Source organism: Salmo salar, chromosome 10 (assembly GCF_965601325.2).
Source record: "Salmo salar chromosome 10, fSalSal1, whole genome shotgun sequence".
Classification (NCBI taxonomy): domain Eukaryota; kingdom Metazoa; phylum Chordata; class Actinopteri; order Salmoniformes; family Salmonidae; genus Salmo; species Salmo salar.
Window position 1 is genome coordinate 126,073,715 of NC_138300.1, and position 22,074 is coordinate 126,095,788.

Genomic DNA, 22,074 nt, shown 5'->3' on the forward strand with positions numbered 1-22,074 from the left:
ATTAGCCAGTAAATTAACCAGTAAATTAACCAGTAAATTAGCCAGTAAATTAGCCAGTAAATTAGCCAGTAAATTAACCAGTAAACCTTTAAAGACAGAACAAAAGTTTCCATCTTAATTAAACATTTTAATGAACTTAAATTAGTTTAAACATTTAAATAACATTCTAAATAACTAAGATGAATTAACCATTTAAGCCTTTTACCATTGGCGTCTTTGGACTGAACCTGTGAGTGAACTTGGAGTTTTCCCTCTGAAGTTTGTTCTTCTGAATGACTGACACCCTCCATGCCTTCACAGGTGCTCCAAATAAGTGAAAATTATTGATCAGGTGACAAACAGCCGGTTTCCTGCTGCTGGTGCACTCTGGGAAGTGTAGTCCTTCACTCACTCCTGATATTCAGCTCAACAATAATATTGCTAACCAGCTTAATGCACAAAGCCTAGTTTTATCCCAAACTAGAACCAAACATTACGAGTAGCAGTTTATAACCAACAGTATGGTACAGTACAACGTTATAAGTTAACATGAGTTAGCTAGCTTATGTTAGCTGGCTGGCTAGCCATCACCATTCAACCAAAACCTGCACCAACCTAGTTAGCCTGCAGATTTTTTTAGTTTGTGAGACTTATTTTTCCAGATGAAGTCAAGAAAGGTCTTATTGATCTCTTTACAAGTAGCCGGATTGACACATAACGATAATGAGGGGTACACAAAACGAGACAGTCCCTCTGCCTTGGACAGAAGTACTCTCCCAAGTACAGAATGATCTCTTTGTAGCCAATTATTAAATATATTTTTAGTTCTCTTAATTTTAGGAGAGAAATTCAAATGTTGCCTGACTAAGTGTTTTTTTTGACAGAGGCCTTACTGAACTTTGTTTGGTATACAATATTTGTAAGTGCACTTCAAACTTTTACATAAAATATATCGATGTAATTCTATGAAATCCACATGTGTGGCTATTGATGATATCTGCGTTTTCTGTGAAAAAGATGGTGAGAATCTGTCTCACCAAATTTGTGTCAGAATTTGGGGAAAACCTTGCAAATTACATATTTACCATTATGAACACTGGCTATGTTTTTGACATGAAAGATATAATATGTTACTATTGCAATGATAACAAGACCATTGAAATGATTGTGAATTTTTTTATTCTTGTTGCCAAATACTTCATACACAAACAAAAATTCCAAAATTCTATACCAAAATTATATATTTTTTTGATTGAATTTAACTATTTTATTAAAACATTAACCCTAGTAAACAATAACAAGAATAACATTTCCCTAAATCATTACAATAAGACTTTTTCAGAGTGATTACAATTGCACTAGAATTGTTCATTTTTTTAAATATTTTTTGTTTGTTTGTTCCAGTATTCGCTCATTAATACCTGCGTTCAGTTTTGTATGATGTAAGAATGTAAATTGTTGATCTGTATTTGAATACATTTTTATTTTTTTTATTTTTATCAATAACTATTTCACTTGTAAGACAAAATAAGTATTTTGTCACATGTAACTATATTTAATTATAAAAAATAAATTACTATCCCGAAAGTAGTCCGGTCACCGTCTTTGTTTCCTCCGCCGTATTGCGCAGTAGAGACCTAGATTGTCCCATTTATGAAAGTTGTTTTCGCCGTTGTATAGTTTTTCAATATCAATATTTTTATTGAAGGAATATATATTGATTTAAAATAGAAACATTTGCCTCTATAGTATTGCATTTATTTAACGTTTAAGTTACCGGAAGTGTGACGACGTCGGAAGCATATAACCGTGTGAGTTGTATTACCAACTTCCTTTTCTACCGTGACTTCCGCTGAGTGAGCAGCGTGGTTCACAGGGAGCCGAAACACAAATAATAAAATGGTGAGAATCCAGGATAATTTATTTCAGTTGCATATACAATTTGGCGTCAACGTTAGTGAGCAAGTTATAGTCCCAAACCCGAACAGTTGTCTCGATGAAAACTTTCCAAGGCCGTTTAACTTATTCCATGTCGGATCTGAACGAAGCTGGAGACATGTTGGACGGTTTCTAGCCGGGTCACATGTACTGTCCTTACAACCACAGGCCGGGTTTGCTCAGTTATAGGTGAGATTCGTAAACCAGTATACCTTTCTTCATGTAACTGTTGTGAATATGTTCTTAGTAAAACATTAGCTCGAGCTAAAGGTTTACTATCTAGCTAGTTACCCACTTATAACGCATCCAAAGCTCACATTATTTGGTTAGTACCTACTAACATAGCGGCTAATTAGCTAGCCAAGGGATCCTGCCACTAGGTCGTAATTTTACTTTGATATTGCGGTACTTAACTACATTTCCTTGCTATGATGGTGTAATTTGCGTCCTACTTTGCAATCAGTCGACAGATGCCTACTGTCACATGCTGGCGCAAGTGAATGACGACGACTGAGTCTGAGCAAGATTATAAACTGGCTATGTTGGCTAAAGTTAAACATTTCAGATAACTATCAACATGCGATTAGGTACATTATAACCTACTGCAGGATTAATCAGATTTCCCTGACCTTTGTCTTCCTCAGGCTTGTGCCCGGCCTTTAATCTCTATCTACTCCGAGAAAGGAGAGAGTTCAGGCCTAAATGTGGTGATGCCTGCGGTGTTCAAGGCTCCCATCCGCCCGGACATTGTCAACTTTGTGCACACCAACATGTGCAAGAACAGCCGTCAGCCCTATGCTGTCAGCAAACTGGCCGGTGAGTGAGTGTTTTCAGCATGTATTCAATCAAATAAACATTGCTTTTTGGAGACAGGTTACAAGGTTCAATGATGAGTTTACACTTCGGTCCGTGTTTCTGAAAGCAGTGATTATACTAGAAGTTCTGAAGGGCTTTCATCTGTACCATAAAACCAATAGCAGGCTATTTTGATGTGTATAGAGGACAGGTTGTAATGCACTCTGGGTTCCAGGTCATCAGACGAGCGCGGAGTCCTGGGGTACAGGCAGAGCTGTGGCTCGTATTCCTCGTGTGAGAGGAGGTGGTACCCACCGCTCCGGTCAGGGAGCCTTCGGAAATGTATCCTTCTCTGACAGACAGAATTAAACATTTCCTATTAATCTTGCCATGTCTGTAACGGGTACAAATGTGCTACTGGGGTTGTGTTCATTATGGCTCATTGTAACTAAACATTTTGTAGAGTTAATTAGTTTCTGATTGGACGAGTACAGGTGGCACCACACTGTTTTGGTGTTGATCAGTTTGTTGTCTAATGAACGAAGCCCTGGTGGTTAAGGCATGCTGAGGTGGACTAGACATTAACGGGCTTGCAGTGATGGTGTAATTTGCGTCCTACACTGTGAACAGTGACATTATGCCTGATGTCGTATGCTGGCACAAGTGGCTGACGACCCTGAAGTCTGAGCAAGGCACTCAAACGCATTTAGGGCTGGTTTCCCGGACACAGATTAAGGTCCCAGACTAAAGACCACTTAATGTTTGGTAAACTGGCCAAGAAGATGCCGATTTCAATGTGTTGTTTAGCCGTTCCTTAACGTAACTGTAGATGTGTCGTGGAGGCCGCATGTTCGCCCCCACCAAGACGTGGCGCCGCTGGCACCGCAGGATCAACACTACCCAGAAGCGTTACGCCATCTGCTCCGCCCTGGCTGCGTCTGCTCTGCCTGCACTTGTCATGTCAAAAGGTATGCTGCCCACCATGCTCTGTTGTACTCACTGCATAGCTTAGTCTTCTTACCATGTGTAAATATGTTTTTATTTAACCTTTTATACAGGTAATCATTTTTAGGTAAGACTCTTGTTGCTAGACAACTTCTGTATTTAAGAAATCACAGGCTATTAAGAGTTCAGGATTTTGGCAAGGGGCCCCTTTTCAGCTTCCCCAGAGTTTATTTTTATTTTAACTTTATTTAACTAGGCAAGTCACTTAAGAACAATTTCTTCTTTTCAATGAAGGCCTAGGAACAGTGGGTTAACCTCTGGGATTTGTGGGATGCTAGCGTCCCACCTCGACAACAGCCAGTGAAATTGCAGGGCGCCAAATTCAAACAAATCTCATAATTAAAATTCCTCCAACATACAAGTATTATACACCATTTTAAAAACTTCTTGTTAATCCAACCACAGTGTCCAATTTCAAAAAGGCTTTACGGTGAAAGCGTACCATGCGATTATCTGAGGACAGCGCTCAGCCACCAAAACAAGCCATACAGATACCCGCCATGTTGTGGAGTCAGTAGGTCAGAAATAGCATTATAAATATTCACTTACCTTTGATCTTCATCAGAATGCACTCCCAGGAATCCTAGATCCACAAATGTTCCATAAAGTTAATCTTTATGTAAATACCTCCTTTTTGTTTGTGCGTTTAGTTCACAATCCAAATGCACAAAGCGCGAGCACCAAGTCCAGACAAAGTCGGAAAAGTTCCATTACAGTTCATAGAAACGTGTCAAACGATGTATATAATCAATCTTTAGGATGTTTTTATCATAATTCTTCAATAATCTTCCAACCGGCCAATTCCTTTGTCATTAGAAAGGAAAGGGAATGGAGCTCGTGCTCACGGCCGCGCTCGATCAATAACTAAAGGCTTTCAGCTGAGCCATCTACTGTGACTGGTCTTATTCGCTCCCCTTTCACAATAGAAGCTTGAAACAACATTCTAAAGACTGTTGACATCTAGTGGAAGCCTTAGGAAGTGCAATCGGACCCCATTTACACCCTATATTGGATAGGCAATCACTTGAAAAACTACAAACCTCAGATTTCCCACTTCCTGGTTGGATTTTTCTCAGGTTTGTCTGCCGTATCAGTTCTGTTATACTCACAGACATCATTCAATCAGTTTTAGAAACTTCAGTGTTTCCTATCCAAATCTACTAATAATATGCATATCGTAGCTTCTGGGCCTGAATAGCAGGCAGTTTACTCTGGGCACGCTTTTCATTCGGACGTGATAAATACTGTCCCCTACCCTAGAGAAGTTAACAAATTCTTATTTTCGTTGACAGCCTAGGAACAGTGGGTTAACTGCCTGTTCAGGGGCAGAACGACAGATTTGTACCTTGTCAGCTGGGGGGATTTAAACTTGAAACCTTTCGGTTACTAGTCCAACGCTCTAACCACTAGGCTTCCTGCCTCCCCTCTAACCACTAGGCTACCTGCCTCCCCTCTAACCACTAGGCTACCTGCCTCCCCTCTAACCACTAGGCTACCTGCCTCCCCTCTAACCACTAGGCTACCTGCCTCCCCTCTAACCACTAGGCTACCTGCCTCCCCTCTAACCACTAGGCTACCTGCCTCCCCTCTAACCACTAGGCTACCTGCCTCCCCCCTCTAACCACTAGGCTACCTGCCTCCCCCCTCTAACCACTAGGCTACCTGCCTCCCCTCTAACCACTAGGCTACCTGCCTCCCCTCTAACCACTAGGCTACCTGCCTCCCCTCTAACCACTAGGCTACCTGCCTCCCCTCTAACCACTAGGCTACCTGCCTCCCCTCTAACCACTAGGCTACCTGCCTCCCCTCTAACCACTAGGCTACCTGCCTCCCCCCTCTAACCACTAGGCTACCTGCCTCCCCCCTCTAACCACTAGGCTACCTGCCTCCCCCCTCTAACCACTAGGCTACCTGCCTCCCCCCTCTAACCACTAGGCTACCTGCCTCCCCCCTCTAACCACTAGGCTACCTGCCTCCCCCCTCTAACCACTAGGCTACCTGCCTCCCCCCTCTAACCACTAGGCTACCTGCCTCCCCCCTCTAACCACTAGGCTACCTGCCTCCCCCCTCTAACCACTAGGCTACCTGCCTCCCCCCTCTAACCACTAGGCTACCTGCCTCCCCCCTCTAACCACTAGGCTACCTGCCTCCCCCCTCTAACCACTAGGCTACCTGCCTCCCCCCTCTAACCACTAGGCTACCTGCCTCCCCTCTAACCACTAGGCTACCTGCCTCCTCCTCTAACCACTAGGCTACCTGCCTCTCCTCTAACCACTAGGCTACCTGCCTCCCCTCTAACCACTAGGCTACCTGCCTCCCCTCTAACCACTAGGCTACCTGCCTCCCCTCTAACCACTAGGCTAGTGGACGTGACGATCAAAAGTGCATGTCTCTCACTGTACAAGATGATAGTTGTGGCGCTAGATGGTACTTGTGGAGCTAGATGGCTATAGATCTCTAACCAGAGGGCCTCCCCTCCTTCAGGACACCGTATAGAGGAGATCCCAGAGGTTCCACTGGTAGTCGACGATAAAGTGGAGGGTTACAAGAAGACTAAAGAGGCCGTGCTACTGCTGAAGAAACTCAACGCCTGGAACGACATCAAAAAGGTTAATACTGTAGCTAGGGTTAATACTGTAGCTAGGGTTAATACTGTAGCTAGCGTTAATACTGGTCGATGTGAACTTTTCCTGGTCTTATGAGTGAAATGATGCCGTGATGAGGTTCCACTTCAGGTCCGTGTTTCTGAATCCTGATTTGAATGGAAGTCCTGAGCCATTCCAATAGGCTGCAGCCATTGCGTGGTGGTGAAATTGGATGTTCTTAGTGGCTGAGATAAATGTGTCCTCTCTGTGTGTGTGTGTGTGTGTGTCCTGTGTGTGTGTGTGTGCAGGTGTACGCGTCACAGCGCATGCGAGCTGGTAAAGGTAAGATGAGGAATCGCAGGCGTATCCAACGCAAAGGACCGTGCATCATCTACAACCAAGACCAAGGTGTTACCAAGGCCTTCAGAAACATCCCTGGTAAGTACTGGCTCGTTCTCTCTTACTCCTACTCTCCACTCTAAATTACCCAATGTAGCTCTTCTTTTCAAAAGGAAACAGTCTGGCTGTAGATGCAACTGTGTAGAAAATGGGAGTTTGGGTCTCTTTGTATAACTCACTAAGTGCCTTTTTGTCGATACTAAACTGTACATGTCCTCCCACCCCTCGACCAGGCATCACCCTACAGAACGTGAACAAGCTGAACCTGCTCAGGCTCGCCCCCGGTGGCCATGTCGGCCGCTTCTGTATCTGGACCGAATCCGCCTTCCGTAAACTGGACCAGCTCTACGGAACCTGGCGCAAATCTGCCTCTCTCAAGGTGGACTACAAGTCAGTAAAACCAGGGTTACACATGACAGGGTGTGGCATATTAAGATGCTGATTACAAAGCATGATCATTACACAGGTGCACCTTGTGCTGGGGGACAATAAAGCTGCTCTAAAATGTGTGGTTTTTGTCACAACACAATGCCACGAAGTCAAGTTGAGGGCGCAGTGCAATTGGCATGGTGCCTGCAGGAATGTCCACCAGAGCTGTTGCCAGAGAATTGAATGTTCATTCCTCTACCATAAGCCAGCTTCCGTCGTTTGAGAATTTGTCAGTACAGCCTTACAACTGCAGACCCCGTGTATGGCGTTGTGGGCGGTGCTCTGTTTACATAGGGGGTGCGGCTGGTTTCAGCAGAAGGAGCGGGGGCCTGGGAGAGGTGAGGGGAGCGGGGGCATCAAATCGTTCTAAAGCGAGCTACAGTATCGAGGCTATTTTACTGCGCCCTCGTCTACATCAACTACATATGAAACAGCCTACGTGTTGGTTGATCATTGCAGCCTCATTTAGCCAACCTAATTCAGTCATTTTAAATAGTCTCCCACTTAACACACTCTCTGACTGTAACACGGCTTTGACTGACAATAACATCCAGCTACTGTACACTTTAATGAGGCACACTCATAAAACTGTTTTTATAAACATGTTGAATGTAGTTCTTTGTTAAAATAAACCTACTTTGTCTCAAAAGAATACTCTCCCAGGTAATAGAATATTGTTTGTTGGGATAGTGGAATAACCGTTATTTATTTGCACAATGCCCTTTTGCGGTAGGTAAACTACCTTCATACTTTTATTTATTTTAATCCGGTACCGGTGTTCGTTGAACATCCCCTTTCCTCAGTGGGGTCCAGTTAGTTTGGCAGCTTCTCAACGGTTTGGGCTACAGATGTTGGCACACCGGCGGTTCTGGCTTGGGACGTGTCCTCAGATCTCCACCAGTGTATAGAGTGAACTTACTATTGGGCCTTATCTTCCTAGTTGGTTAAAACTGGTTGAAATTGAAGTTCGTCATTTGAACTAGTTAGTGATGTTAACCGGTTGGGCATCATGTAGTGTTACCCCAGCTCAGTCCTCCAGAACCCCCAACAAAGCTTTTTTTGTTGTTGTATCCCTGAACAAACTTGCCCGATTCAACTCTGAGGGCTTGGTTACTTGGCCAGCTGAATCAGGTGTGCTTGTCCGGGGCAACAACGAGTTGAGGTGCTCAAGGACTGGCCTTCAGTGTGTTGGTTAGTAACAGATTTTGAGAGCGATTTAATTTCTACAGTGATGAGCTTCCACTTCGGTCCGTGTTTCTGAATCCTGATATCTACCAGAAGTTCTGAGTTTTAATGAAATGCTCTAATGGTCTGTTGCTAAACCACATGCTACTCCCTAACAACCTTAGAGGTTCTGCCAGTTGTAGTCTGACCTCTGTCCCGTCTGACCTCTGTCCTGTCTCCCCCCTCCAGTCTGCCCATGCACAAGATGACCAACACAGATCTGAGCAGGATTCTGAAGAGTGAGGAGATCCAGAAAGCACTTCGTGCACCAAAGTAAGACCTGCTCACTTTATATTGTACAGAGCATTATGGGTACTGTAGTAGGATGTGCTGCATTGTCCTCCACTGTGACATGAGGTTCCACTTCAGGTCCGTGTTTCTGAATCCTGATTTTGAATGGAAGTCCTGAGCCATTCCAATAGGCTGCATCCCGAATGACCCTATTCCCCATAATGCACTACTGTTGATCGGGGCCAATTGGGCTCAGGTCTAAAGTAGTGCACTATGTAGCGAAGTGTTCCATTTGGGATGCTACCATCAACATGAAGGTTCACACAATGCTGCTAGATTTGACCCCCCCCCCCCCCCCCCCCTCTTGAACCTGTCTGGTCTCCTCACAGCAAGAAGATCAGGCGCAGAGTCCTGAAGAAGAACCCTTTGAAGAACCTGAGAATAATGATGAAGCTGAACCCCTACGCCAAGACAGCCAGACGTCAAGCCATCCTGCTGCATGACCCGGCTGTGAGTAGACCACCAAAATGGCCGACTAGGGCTCTCAGTTGCATATGAAGGCCTGTATAATTAGGGAGACTGGTTAACCAGTAGGCCTAGTCCTGGAGTTTTAGTCTAGGACTGGGCTTAATCTGTCTGGCGAAACAACCCCCAAATTATAAATGTCTGTAGTGCAGGGAGTGGTCAGTAACAGAAGGAGCTATTTAATTCTACACGGAGCTTCCACTTTTGTCCCTGTTTCCTGATATCTTAACCTCTATGGGCTAGGTGGGACGCTAGCGTGCCACCTGTGGTGCACTCCATCAACAGCAGGTGCATTTCAAGAGCGGCAAATTTGAATCCAAATAAATGTCAAAATTCAAATTTTTCAAACATACAACTATTTTACACCCTTTGAAAGATAAACATCTCCTTAATCTAACCACGTTTTACGATTTCAAAAAGGTTTTACGGCGAAAGCATAAATTTAGAGTATGTTAGGACAGTACATTTACAAGAGTTGTGTGTAATGTTTTGTCAAGTCAAAGACAGGGTCACCAAAACCATAAAACCAGCTAAAATGATGCACTAACCTTTTACAATCTCCATCAGATGACACTCCTAGGACATTATGTTAGACAATACATGCATTTTTAGTTCTATCAAGTTCATATTTATATCCAAAAACAGCGTTTTACTATGGCATTGATGTTGAGGAAATCCTTTCCCTCCAATAACCGGCAGTCAAGTCAGCGTCACAAATTAAATAATTAAAATTAGAAAACATTGGTAAAATATTATATTGTCATTTAAAGAATTATAGATTTACATCTCTTGAACGCAATCAACTTGCCAGATTTTAAAAATAACCTTACTGGGAAATCACACTTTGCAATAATCTGAGCACTGCGCCCAGAAAAATACGCGTTGCGATACAGACTAGACGTCATGTTGGGGAGATCTAAAATCGAAAATACTATGTAAATAATCCATTACCTTTGATTCTCTTCATCAGATGTCACTTCCAGGTATCACAGGTCCATAACGAATGTAGTTTTGTTCAAAAAAGCTCATCATTTATGTCCAAAAATCTCCGTCTTGTTAGCACATGATCTAAGCCAGCCGGACTTCTCGTCATGAACGAGGGGAAAAAATATATTTACGTTCATTCAAACATGTCAAACGTTGTATAGCATAAATCATTAGGGCCTTTTTTAACCAGAACATGAATAATATTCAAGGTGGACGAATGCATACTCTTTTATAACGTATTGGAACGAGGGTACCCAACATGAACTCGCGCTCCAGGTGTCTAATGGGCCATCATCGTTCCATGGCTCTTGTTCGGTCAGATCTCCCTCCAGAAGACTCAAAACACTTTGTAAAGGCTGGTGACATCTAGTGGAAGCAATAGGAAGTGCCAGGAAGCAATTCCTCAGCCCCTGTGTTTTTCAATGGCATAGGTTTAAAGGTAATACAACACATCAGGTATCCACTTCCTGTCAGAATCTGTCTCAGGGTTTTGCCTGCCAAATGAGTTCTGTTATACTCACAGACACCATTCAAACAGTTTTAGAAAATTTAGGGTGTTTTCTATCCATATATAATAAGTATATGCATATTCTAGTTACTGGGTAGGAGTGGTAACCAGATTAAATCGGGTATGTTTTTTTTATCCAGCCGTGTCAATACTGCCCCCTAGCCCTAACAGGTTAACAGAAGTTCTGATTAAAGCCTGTGAAATACTCCCTCCCCATTGCACCTAAATAATGTGACGTAGTAGAACAACCTTCTGTATTATCAGAAATCCCTGCTTCTGACTTGCCTAGTTAAATAAATACAAATCTATCACCTCTATTCATACATTGAAATTGACCCACCCCTACATCAATATCCTATATTGTCCTAATGACAAGTCTCTCTCCAGCGGCCCCCGCACTCTCTCAATTCAATGTAAGAGCTTTATTGGCATGGGGAAGCATGTTAACTTCATATGGGCAGGTGGGACAGTAGCGTCCCACCTGGCCAACATCCGGTGTAATTGCAGAGCGCAAAATTCAAATATTTAACATTCTTGAAAATGTTATACATCAAAATAAAGCTTAACTTCTTGTTAATCCAGCCACTGTAAGATTTCTAAAAGGCTTTACGGCGAAAGCAGACCATGTGATTATCTGAGGACAGCGCCCCGCATACAAACACATGAAACATATTTCAACCAGGCAGGTGCGCCACAGAAGTCAGAAATGGCGATATAATAAATGCCTTACCTTTTGATCTTCTGTTAGCACTCCAAAATGTCCCAGTAACATCGCAAATGGTCCTTTTTGTTTGATAATGTCCTTTATGTCCCAAAAATGTCCATTTATTTGGCGCGTTAGATTCAGAAATACACCGGTTTCAACTCGCCCAACATGCCTACAAAGTATCTAATAAATTACCTGTAAACTTGGTCCAAACATTTCAAACAACTTTCCTAATCAACCTCCGGTACCCTAAAATGTAAATAATCAATAATTTAAGACAGAATAAACTTTCTAATACCGGATAAAAACAACGTGAAGCGTGCTCCAGTCCATGTGCACCAAAACAGTCCACCTGGAGTGACACTTACAATGAATAGGACTACTTCTTCATTTCTCAAAAGAAAAACATCAAACAATTTCTAACGACTGTTGACATCTAGTGGAAGCCATAGGAACTGCAATCTGGGCCCTAATAAATCAGCTCTCCCATAGAAATCCATTGGAAAATCCCATGACCTTAATTCTTTTCCCCCTGGATGGTTTGTCCTCGGGGTTTCGCCTGCCAAATTAGTTCTGTTATACGCAGACATTATTTTAACTGTTTTAGAAACTTTTGTATTTTCTATCCTAATCCTAACTTCTGGGCCTGAGTAACAGGCAGTTTACTTTGGGCACGCTTTTCATCCGGATGTCAAAATACTGCCCCCTACCCCAGAGAGGTTAACATGGCCAAAGCAAGTGAAGTAGATACACAATATAAATGATACTAAACATTACCTTCCTGCTCTCTTTCTTCCCAGATCAAGGCCAAGATGCTGAAGCCTAAGAAGAAGCTGTCAAAGGCCCCAGCCAAGGCATAAAGCAGCTCGTCTCTTCTAACAGACTGGTGTTCAGAGATGGTTTCAAATAAAATGTATAGAAAAACAATCATCCATTTGGACTTGTATTTCTTTCGGAGAATCGGAGAGGTGCGGAGGACTGCCTTAATGACATCCACGTCTTCTGCTCCCGGGGAACAACGGGTTAACTGCCTTGCTCGGGCAGAATGACAGATTTTTTTTTTTCGGTTACTGGCCCAACAAATCGTTCTGAAAACCTACTTTGATGTAGGGGTGTGATATGCAACTGTACTCTTGACCTTTATCCACACTGATATATCGAGAAGATTGAAATACTGCAAAAATGTGGAGTACAGTGGCATACCCCATCCCTGCATTGAGCTACATTTTCTGACCAATATCTCCATGGTGTCAATAACCATGATTCTGCTGGGTAAGTTTCTGGACACTCACTCTGTGGCAAAGCTACTGTTGATGTTTCCATCAGGGACCGGTTTGAGTTTAATTACCTTAATTTCCAGACTATTAAGCGCACCTGAATATATATAAGCCGCACCCACTGAATTTAAAAAATCTATATTATTTTGAACATAAATAAGCCGCACATGTCTATAAGCCGCAGGTGCCTACCGGTACATTGAAACAAATGAACTTTACACAGGCTTTAACGAAACACGGCTTGTAACAAAAATAAATTATCGGTAAACAGTGGCCTACCAAGAAAGTCATTGGTCACTATCCTCCTGTGCACTGAAACCACGGAAGTCATCTCCTTTCAACAAAAAAAATTGAAAGCGGGAAAAATCCATATTAGTCACGTCATTGTTAAAGCCGCGAGGTTCAAAGCGTGGGGGAAAAAAGTTGCGGCTTATAGTCCGGATTTTACAGTAGTTTGGGCTTCCTTCTGTTCTGCTTCCTGTCGGTCAGTCTTCCACTTGTTTAATCAATCCACTAGGCCACCTGGGACGGCAGGTAGCGTTGGACTAGTAACCAAAAGGTTGCTGGATTGAATCCCCTGAGCTGACAAGGTTAAAAATCTGTCGTTCTGCCCCTGAACAAGGCAGTTAACCCAGTGTTCCCCCAGTAGGCCGTCAGTGTCTGGTTAAATAGAGAAATTAACCTAATTAACGGGTATATTTCGACGCTGTTTACTCTGCTGTCTGTCAAGAACAATTCAGTCCTGCTAATTTTGATTAACTAAATAACACTGAATCAGTTTGAAAACAGTCTAATTCATACCGATATGCTCTGATAATCAGATATAAGAACACTGTACACACTAGACGACAGTGAAATACATGACGTTGTCTTCTGTTATTTACACCGGACAGCATGGTCAGTGTGGAGAAGGCTGACACCTAGTGGATTATAGTGGTACTGCCCTAATGTGCATCATGAGTTGAGTTGGTTACAGAGACCAGTAGATGTAGGATTATACACATCTGGGGCTCTGTGGGGTCTGTTTGTGTTGTGAACAGAGCCCCAGGACCAGCTTGCTTAGGGGACTCTCCTCCAGGTTCATCTCTCTGTAGGTGATGGCTCTGTGGGGTGTGTTTGTGAACAGAGCCCCAGTACCAGCTTGCTTAGGGGACTCTCCTCCAGGTTCATCTCTCTGTAGGTGATGGCTCTGTGGGGTGTGTTTGTGAACAGAGCCCCAGGACCAGCTTGCTTAGGGGACTCTCCTCCAGGTTCATCTCTCTGTAGGTGATGGCTCTGTGGGGTGTGTTTGTGAACAGAGCCCCAGGACCAGCTTGCTTAGGGGACTCTTCTCCAGGTTCATCTCTCTGTAGGTGATGGATTTGTTGTGGAAGGTTTGGGAATCGCTTCCTTTTAGGTGGTTGTAGAATTGAACGCCTCTTTTACGGATTTTGATAGTTAGCGGGTATCAGCCTAATTCTACTCTGCATGCATTATTTGGTGTTTTACATTTTATGAATTTGTGTTTGGTGAGCGAACCCCAGACCTCACAACCATAAAGGGCAATGGGTTTTATAACTGATTCAAGTATTTTTAGCCAGATCCTAATTGGTATGTCTGAATTTTATGTTCCTTTTGATGGCGTAGAAGGCCCTTCTTGCCTTGTCTCTCAGATCGTTCACAGCTTTGTGGAAGTTACCTGTGGCGCTGATGTTTAGGCCGAGGTATGTATCGTTTGTTGGGTGCTGTAGGGCAACGGTGTCTAGATGGAATTGGGCCTGTAAGTAAGCATTTCACTGTGAGGTCTACTACACCTGTTGTATTCAGCATTTCACAGTAAGGTCTACTACACCTGTTGTATTCAGCATTTCACTGTGAGGTCCACTACACCTGTTGTATTCAGCATTTCACTGTGAGGTCCACTACACCTGTTGTATTCAGCATTTCACTGTGAGGTCCACTACACCTGTTGTATTCAGCATTTCACTGTGAGGTCTACTACACCTGTTGTATTCAGCATTTCACTGTAAGGTCTACTACACCTGTTGTATTCAGCATTTCACTGTAAGGTCTACTACACCTGTTGTATTCAGCATTTCACTGTGAGGTCTACTACACCTGTTGTATTCAGCATTTCACTGTAAGGTCTACTACACCTGTTGTATTCAGCATTTCACTGTGAGGTCTACTACACCTGTTGTATTCGGCGCACGTGACATATAAACTTTGATTTGATTTGGTGGACATTCCTACAGTCAGCAATTGCACTGCTCCCTCAAAACTTGAGACATCTGTGGCATTGTGGTGTTTGACAAAACTGCACATTTTAGAGTGACCTTTTTATTGTCCCCAGCACAAGGTGCACCTGTGTAATGATCATGCTGTTTAATCAGTTTCTTGCTATGCCACACCTGTCAGGTGGATGGATTATCTTGTCAAGGAGAAATGATTAACAGGAATGTAAACAAATTTGTGAGAAAGAAGCTTTTTATGCAAATTTTTTATTTCAGCTCATGAAACATGGGACCAAACTTTACGTTGCGTATATGTTTCTGTTCAGTGTAATTATAAAAGTAAAATAACAAATAGCTTATTTTAAGCAAAACCAGATGGCTCCATATTATTGTTTTTTTAATTTACAGAAAGCCAGGGACACACTCCAACACTCAGACATAATTTACAAACGAAGCATGTGTGTTTAGTGAGTCCTCCAGATCAGAGGCAGTAGGGATAACCAGGGATGTTCTCTGTTTAGTGAGTCCTCCAGATCAGAGGCAGTAGGGACGACCAGGGATGTTCTCTGTTTAGTGAGTCCTCCAGATCAGAGGCAGTAGGGACGACCAGGGATGTTCTCTGTTTAGTGAGTCCTCCAGATCAGAGGCAGTAGGGACGACCAGGGATGTTCTCTGTTTAGTGAGTCCTCCAGATCAGAGGCAGTAGGGAGGACCAGGGATGTTCTCTGTTTAGTGAGTCCTCCAGATCAGAGGCAGTAGGGAGGACCAGGGAAGTTCTCTGTTTAGTGAGTCCTCCAGATCAGAGGCAGTAGGGAAGACCAGGGATGTTCTCTGTTTAGTGAGTCCTCCAGATCAGAGGCAGTAGGGAAGACCAGGGATGTTCTCTGTTTAGTGAGTCCTCCAGATCAGAGGCAGTAGGGACGACCAGGGATGTTCTCTGTTTAGTGAGTCCTCCAGATCAGAGGCAGTAGGGACGACCAGGGATGTTCTCTGTTTAGTGAGTCCTCCAGATCAGAGGCAGTAGGGACGACCAGGGATGTTCTCTGTTTAGTGAGTCCTCCAGATCAGAGGCAGTAGGGACGACCAGGGATGTTCTCTGTTTAGTGAGTCCTCCAGATCAGAGGCAGTAGGGACGACCAGGGATGTTCTCTGTTTAGTGAGTCCTCCAGATCAGAGGCAGTAGGGAGGACCAGGGATGTTCTCTGTTTAGTGAGTCCTCCAGATCAGAGGCAGTAGGGAGGACCAGGGAAGTTCTCTGTTTAGTGAGTCCTCCAGATCAGAGGCAGTAGGGAGGACCAGGGAAGTTCTCTGTTTAGTGAGTCCTCCAGATCAGAGGCAGTAGGGAAGACCAGGGATGTTCTCTGTTTAGTGAGTCCTCCAGATCAGAGGCAGTAGGGACGACCAGGGATGTTCTCTGTTTAGTGAGTCCTCCAGATCAGAGGCAGTAGGGACGACCAGGGATGTTCTCTGTTTAGTGAGTCCTCCAGATCAGAGGCAGTAGGGACGACCAGGGATGTTCTCTGTTTAGTGAGTCCTCCAGATCAGATGGCAGTAGGGATGACCAGGGACTGTTCTCTTGATAAGGGAGTGAATTGGACCATTTTCCTGTCCTGTTAAGCATACAAAATATAACTTTTGGGTGTCAGGAAAAATGTATGGAGTAAAAAGTACATTATTTTATTTAGGAATGTAGTGAAGTAAAAGTTATAAATAGACTACAGATACCCCAAATAACGATTTAAGTAAAAATACTTTAAAGTAGAACTTAAGTACTTTACACCACTGATGATCCAAGACCAGCACTCCAACTCTGAGAGGCTCTGTGGATGTGAGCCCAGAGATCCTGTATGTGGACCAGCTAAGGCGCAACTGGAGGAGGAGACTGTTCCCCAATGGAAGACAGGAATCGCTGGAGGAAGGGGCTTAGAGCATCTAACCCTGTCAATCTGACTGGTAAACTCATGGGTACACTCATAGAAATAAAATCTAGATTCTACATCTCTGCTTTTCATCAAGTGGATTCCAGACGACCTGGTGGTGCACCATCTTGACAAGGGCTACATCCTGGTGCACTATGGCATACTGTATATGATATTATATAGGACTACATCCTAGTGCATTATGGGATACTGTATTATATAGGACTACATCCTAGTGCACTATGGTATACTGTATATTATATAGGACTACATCCTAGTGCACTATGGGATACTGTATTATATAGGACTACATCCTAGTGCACTATGGGATACTGTATTATATAGGACTACACCCTAGTGCACTATGGGATACTGTATTATATAGGACTACATCCTAGTGCACTATGGTATACTGTATATTATATAGGACTACATCCTAGTGCACTATGGGATACTGTATTATATAGGACTACATCCTAGTGCACTATGGGATACTGTATTATATAGGACTACACCCTAGTGCACTATGGGATACTGTATTATATAGGACTACATCCTAGTGCACTATGGGATACTGTATATTACATAGGACTACACCCTAGTGCACTATGGGATACTGTATATGATATTATATAGGACTACATCCTAGTGCATTATGGGATACTGTATTATATAGGACTACATTCTAGTGCACTATGGCATACTGTATATGATATTATATAGGACTACATCCTAGTGCACTATGGGATACTGTATATTACATAGGACTACATCCTAGTGCACTATGGGATACTGTATATTATATAGGACTACATCCTAGTGCACTATGGGATACTGTATATTATATAGGACTACATCCTGGTGCACTATGGGATACTGTATATTATATAGGACTACACCGTAGTGCACTATGGGATACTGTATATGATATTATATAGGACTACATCCTGGTGCACTATGGGATACTGAATATTATATAGGACTACATCCTAGTGCATTATGGGATACTGTATTATATAGGACTACATCCTGGTGCACTATGGGATACTGTATATTATATAGGACTACATCCTAGTGCACTATGGGATACTGTATATGATATTATATAGGACTACATCCTGGTGCACTATGGGATACTGTATATTATATAGGACTACATCCTAGTGCGTTATGGGATACTGTATATTATATAGGACTACATTCTAGTGCACTATGGGATACTGTATATTATATAGGACTACATCCTGGTGCACTATTGGATACTGTATATTATATAGGACTACACCCTAGTGCACTATGGGATACTGTATATTATATTATATAGGACTACATCCTAGTGTACTATGGGATACTGAATTATATTATATTATTGTCTCCAGTCAGTGTATTGATCAGTAGGACAGTATATTATTGTCTCCAGTCAGTGTATTGATCAGTAGGACAGTATATTATTGTCTCCAGCCAGTGTATTGATCAGTAGGACAGTATATTATTGTCTCCAGCCAGTGTATTGATCAGTAGGACAGTATATTATTGTCTCCAGCCAGTGTATTGATCAGGACAGTATATTATTGTCTCCAGTCAGTGTATTGATCAGTAGGACAGTATATTATTGTCTCCAGCCAGTGTATTGATCAGTAGGACAGTATATTATTGTTTCCAGCCAGTGTATTGATCAGGACAGTATATTATTGTCTCCAGTGTATTGATCAGGACAGTATATTATTGTCTCCAGCCAGTGTATTGATCAGTAGGACAGTATATTATTGTCTCCAGCCAGTGTATTGATCAGGACAGTATATTATTGTCTCCAGCCAGTGTATTGATCAGTAGGACAGTATATTATTGTCTCCAGTCAGTGTATTGATCAGTAGGACAGTATATTATTGTCTCCAGCCAGTGTATTGATCAGTAGGACAGTATATTATTGTCTCCAGCCAGTGTATTGATCAGTAGGACAGTATATTATTGTCTCCAGCCAGTGTATTGATCAGTAGGACAGTATATTATTGTCTCCAGCCAGTGTATTGATCAGTAGGACAGTATATTATTGTCTCCAGCCAGTGTATTGATCAGTAGGACAGTATATTATTGTCTCCAGTCAGTGTATTGATCAGTAGGACAGTATATTATTGTCTCCAGCCAGTGTATTGATCAGTAGGACAGTATATTATTGTCTCCAGCCAGTGTATTGATCAGTAGGACAGTATATTATTGTCTCCAGCCAGTGTATTGATCAGTAGGACAGTATATTATTGTCTTCAGCCAGTGTATTGATCAGTAGGACAGTATATTATTGTCTCCAGCCAGTGTATTGGACAGTATATTATTGTCTCCAGCCAGTGTATTGATCAGTAGGACAGTATATTATTGTCTCCAGCCAGTGTATTGATCAGTAGGACAGTATATTATTGTCTCCAGCCAGTGTATTGATCAGGACAGTATATTATTGTCTCCAGCCAGTGTATTGATCAGTAGGACAGTATATTATTGTCTCCAGCCACTGTATTGATCAGGACAGTATATTATTGTCTCCAGCCAGTGTATTGATCAGTAGGACAGTATATTATTGTCTCCAGCCAGTGTATTGATCAGTAGGACAGTATATTATTGTCTCCAGCCAGTGTATTGATCAGTAGGACAGTATATTATTGTCTCCAGACAGTGTATTGATCAGTAGGACAGTATATTATTGTCTCCAGACAGTGTATTGATCAGTAGGACAGTATATTATTGTCTCCAGACAGTGTATTGATCAGGACAGTATATTATTGTCTCCAGCCAGTGTATTGATCAGGACAGTATATTATTGTCTCCAGCCAGTGTATTGATCAGTAGGACAGTATATTATTGTCTCCAGCCAGTGTATTGATCAGTAGGACAGTATATTATTGTCTCCAGACAGTGTATTGATCAGGACAGTATATTATTGTCTCCAGCCAGTGTATTTATCAGTAGGACAGTATATTATTGTCTCCAGCCAGTGTATTGATCAGTAGGACAGTATATTATTGTTTCCAGCCAGTGTATTGATCAGTAGGACAGTATATTATTGTCTCCAGCCAGTGTATTGATCAGTAGGACAGTATATTATTGTCTCCAGCCAGTGTATTGATCAGGACAGTATATTATTGTCTCCAGCCAGTGTATTGATCAGTAGGACAGTATATTATTGTCTCCAGCCAGTGTATTGATCAGGACAGTATATTATTGTCTCCAGACAGTGTATTGATCAGTAGGACAGTATATTATTGTCTCCAGCCAGTGTATTGATCAGTAGGACAGTATATTATTGTCTCCAGACAGTGTATTGATCAGTAGGACAGTATATTATTGTTTCCAGCCAGTGTATTGATCAGTAGGACAGTATATTATTGTCTCCAGACAGTGTATTGATCAGTAGGACAGTATATTATTGTCTCCAGCCAGTGTATTGATCAGTAGGACAGTATATTATTGTCTCCAGACAGTGTATTGAAGGTTTATTATATTATCACCAGCGGTTGGAACCTAAATTATTTTCCAATCGTTTCGTTCTGAACAGAACCATTGTTTTTTTAGTTCTGTTCCACTGTTCCGACCAGCAAAACAAGTTCTGGACCGGTTCCAAACAAAATAGCACCAGTTTATATTGTTCCTTTATCGTTCCTTTTTAAACCTCTGAAATATATATTTTTTTACATTTAGCTCAACATGAAATTACTTCACCAATCAGAGCAGCTTCCTATAGAGCAGGAGCAAGCTATTGCTCAGTGAGTCGTTTACATGGAGCAGGCAAGCTATTGCTCAGTGAGTCGTTTACATGGAGCGGGCAAGCTATTGCTCAGTGAGTCGTTTACATGGAGCGGGCAAGCTATTGCTCAGTGAGTCGTTTACATGGAGCAGGGGAAAGCTATTGCTCAGTGAGTCGTTTACATGGAGCAGGAGCAAGCTATTGCTCAGTGAGTCGTTTACATGGAGCAGGGGCAAGCTATTGCTCAGTGAGTCGTTTACATGGAGCAGGGGCAAGATATTGCTCAGTGAGTCGAGGGGCTTGTAACATCAGTAGGTTACAGCTATGTTTCAGAGAGGGAGGGGCTTGTAACATCAGTAGGTTACAGCTATGTTTCAGAGAGGGAGGGGCTTGTAACATCAGTAGGTTACAGCTATGTTTCAATCCTGACTAGAACCAAAAAATGTGATCATATTACTCCAGTGCTAGCCTCCCTACACTGGCTTCCTGTTAAGGCAAGGGCTGATTTCAAGGTTTTACTGCTAACCTACAAAGCATTACATGGGCTTGCTCCTACCTATCTTTCCGATTTGGTCCTGCCGTACATACCTACACGTACGCTACGGTCACAAGACGCAGGCCTCCTAATTGTCCCTAGAATTTCTAAGCAAACGGCTGGAGGTAGGGCTTTCTCCTATAGAGCTCAATTTTTATGGAATGGTCTGCCTACCAATGTGAGAGACGCAGACTCAGTCTCAACCTTTAAGTCTTTACTGAAGACTTATCTCTTCAGTAGGTCCTATGATTAAGTATAGTCTGGCCCAGGAGTGTGAAGGTGAACGGAAAGGCTGGAGCAACGAACCGCCCTTGCTGTCTCTGCCTTGCCGGTTCCCCTCTTTCCACTGGGATTCTCTGCCTCTAACCCTTTTACAGGGGCTGAGTCACTGGCCTACTGGTGTTCTTCCATGCCGTCCATGGGAGGGGTGCGTCACTTGAGTGGGTTGAGTCACTGACGCGGTCTTCCTGTCTGGGTTGGCGCCCCCCCCTTGGGTTGTGCCATGGCGGAGATCGTTGTGGGCTATACTCAGCCTTGTCTTAGGACGGTAAGTTGGTGGTTGGAGACATCCCTCTAGTGGTGTGGGGACTGTGCTTTGGCAAAGTGGGTGGGGTTATATCCTGCCTGTTTGGCCATGTCCGGGGGTATCATCGGATGGGGCCACAGTGTCTTCTGATCGCTCCTGTCTCAGCCTCCAGTATTTATGCTGCAGTAGTTTATGTGTCGGGGGGCTAGGGTCAGTCTGTTACATCTGGAGTATTTCTCTTGTCTTATCCGGTGTCCTGTGTGAATTTAAATATGCTCTCTCTAATTCTCTCTTTCTGTCTTTCTCTCGGAGGACCTGAGCCCTAGGACCATGCCTCAGGACTACCTGGTATGATGACTCCTTGCTGTCCCCAGTCCACCTGGCCGTGCTGCTGCTCCAGTTTCAACTGTTCTGCCTGCGGCTATGGAACCCTGACCTGTTCACCGGACGTGCTTGTTGCACCCTCGACAACTACTATGATTATTATTATTTGACCATGCTGGTCATTTATGAACATTTTAACATCTTGACCATGTTCTGTTATAATATCCACCCTGCAC

The 22,074-nt window shown here is 43.0% G+C and overlaps 1 protein-coding gene and 5 non-coding genes across 7 annotated transcripts; all 6 read left to right on the top strand.

Annotated features, from left to right (window-relative positions):
- The first annotated feature begins 1,794 nt into the window (after positions 1-1,794).
- On the top strand, positions 1,795-12,238 carry LOC106561854 (large ribosomal subunit protein uL4A). 2 transcript variants are annotated; one of them, XM_014126120.3, is made up of 10 exons: positions 1,795-1,881; positions 2,562-2,733; positions 2,948-3,054; positions 3,542-3,680; positions 6,202-6,326; positions 6,611-6,740; positions 6,935-7,091; positions 8,544-8,627; positions 8,975-9,095; positions 12,112-12,238. In XM_014126120.3, the coding sequence occupies exons 1-10, from the start codon at positions 1,879-1,881 to the stop codon at positions 12,169-12,171; spliced, it is 1,098 nt and encodes a 365-aa protein (XP_013981595.2). In that variant the 5' UTR covers positions 1,795-1,878; the 3' UTR covers positions 12,172-12,238. The 2 variants fall into 2 exon arrangements, with proteins under 2 accessions (XP_013981595.2, XP_013981596.2); XM_014126121.3 differs by having other exon boundaries at positions 1,837-2,106.
- On the top strand, positions 2,342-2,440 carry LOC123724981 (small nucleolar RNA SNORD16). Its single transcript, XR_006757458.1, has one exon. It is a non-coding gene; the product is annotated as a small nucleolar RNA SNORD16 (small nucleolar RNA).
- Positions 2,799-2,867, top strand: LOC123724978 (small nucleolar RNA SNORD18). Its single transcript, XR_006757455.1, has one exon. It is a non-coding gene; the product is annotated as a small nucleolar RNA SNORD18 (small nucleolar RNA).
- On the top strand, positions 3,304-3,402 carry LOC123724982 (small nucleolar RNA SNORD16). The gene has a single exon (XR_006757459.1). It is a non-coding gene; the product is annotated as a small nucleolar RNA SNORD16 (small nucleolar RNA).
- On the top strand, positions 6,428-6,495 carry LOC123724977 (small nucleolar RNA SNORD18). The gene has a single exon (XR_006757454.1). It is a non-coding gene; the product is annotated as a small nucleolar RNA SNORD18 (small nucleolar RNA).
- On the top strand, positions 8,354-8,421 carry LOC123724979 (small nucleolar RNA SNORD18). The gene has a single exon (XR_006757456.1). It is a non-coding gene; the product is annotated as a small nucleolar RNA SNORD18 (small nucleolar RNA).
- Positions 12,239-22,074: the final 9,836 nt, after the last annotated feature.

Excerpts from the sequence above, each read along its gene's own strand:
- LOC106561854 (XM_014126120.3), top strand. Across the intron at positions 8,628-8,974 it reads AAAGCACTTCGTGCACCAAA|CAAGAAGATCAGGCGCAGAG; the intron begins GTAAGACCTGCT and ends GTCTCCTCACAG. Across the intron at positions 9,096-12,111 it reads TCCTGCTGCATGACCCGGCT|ATCAAGGCCAAGATGCTGAA; the intron begins GTGAGTAGACCA and ends CTTTCTTCCCAG.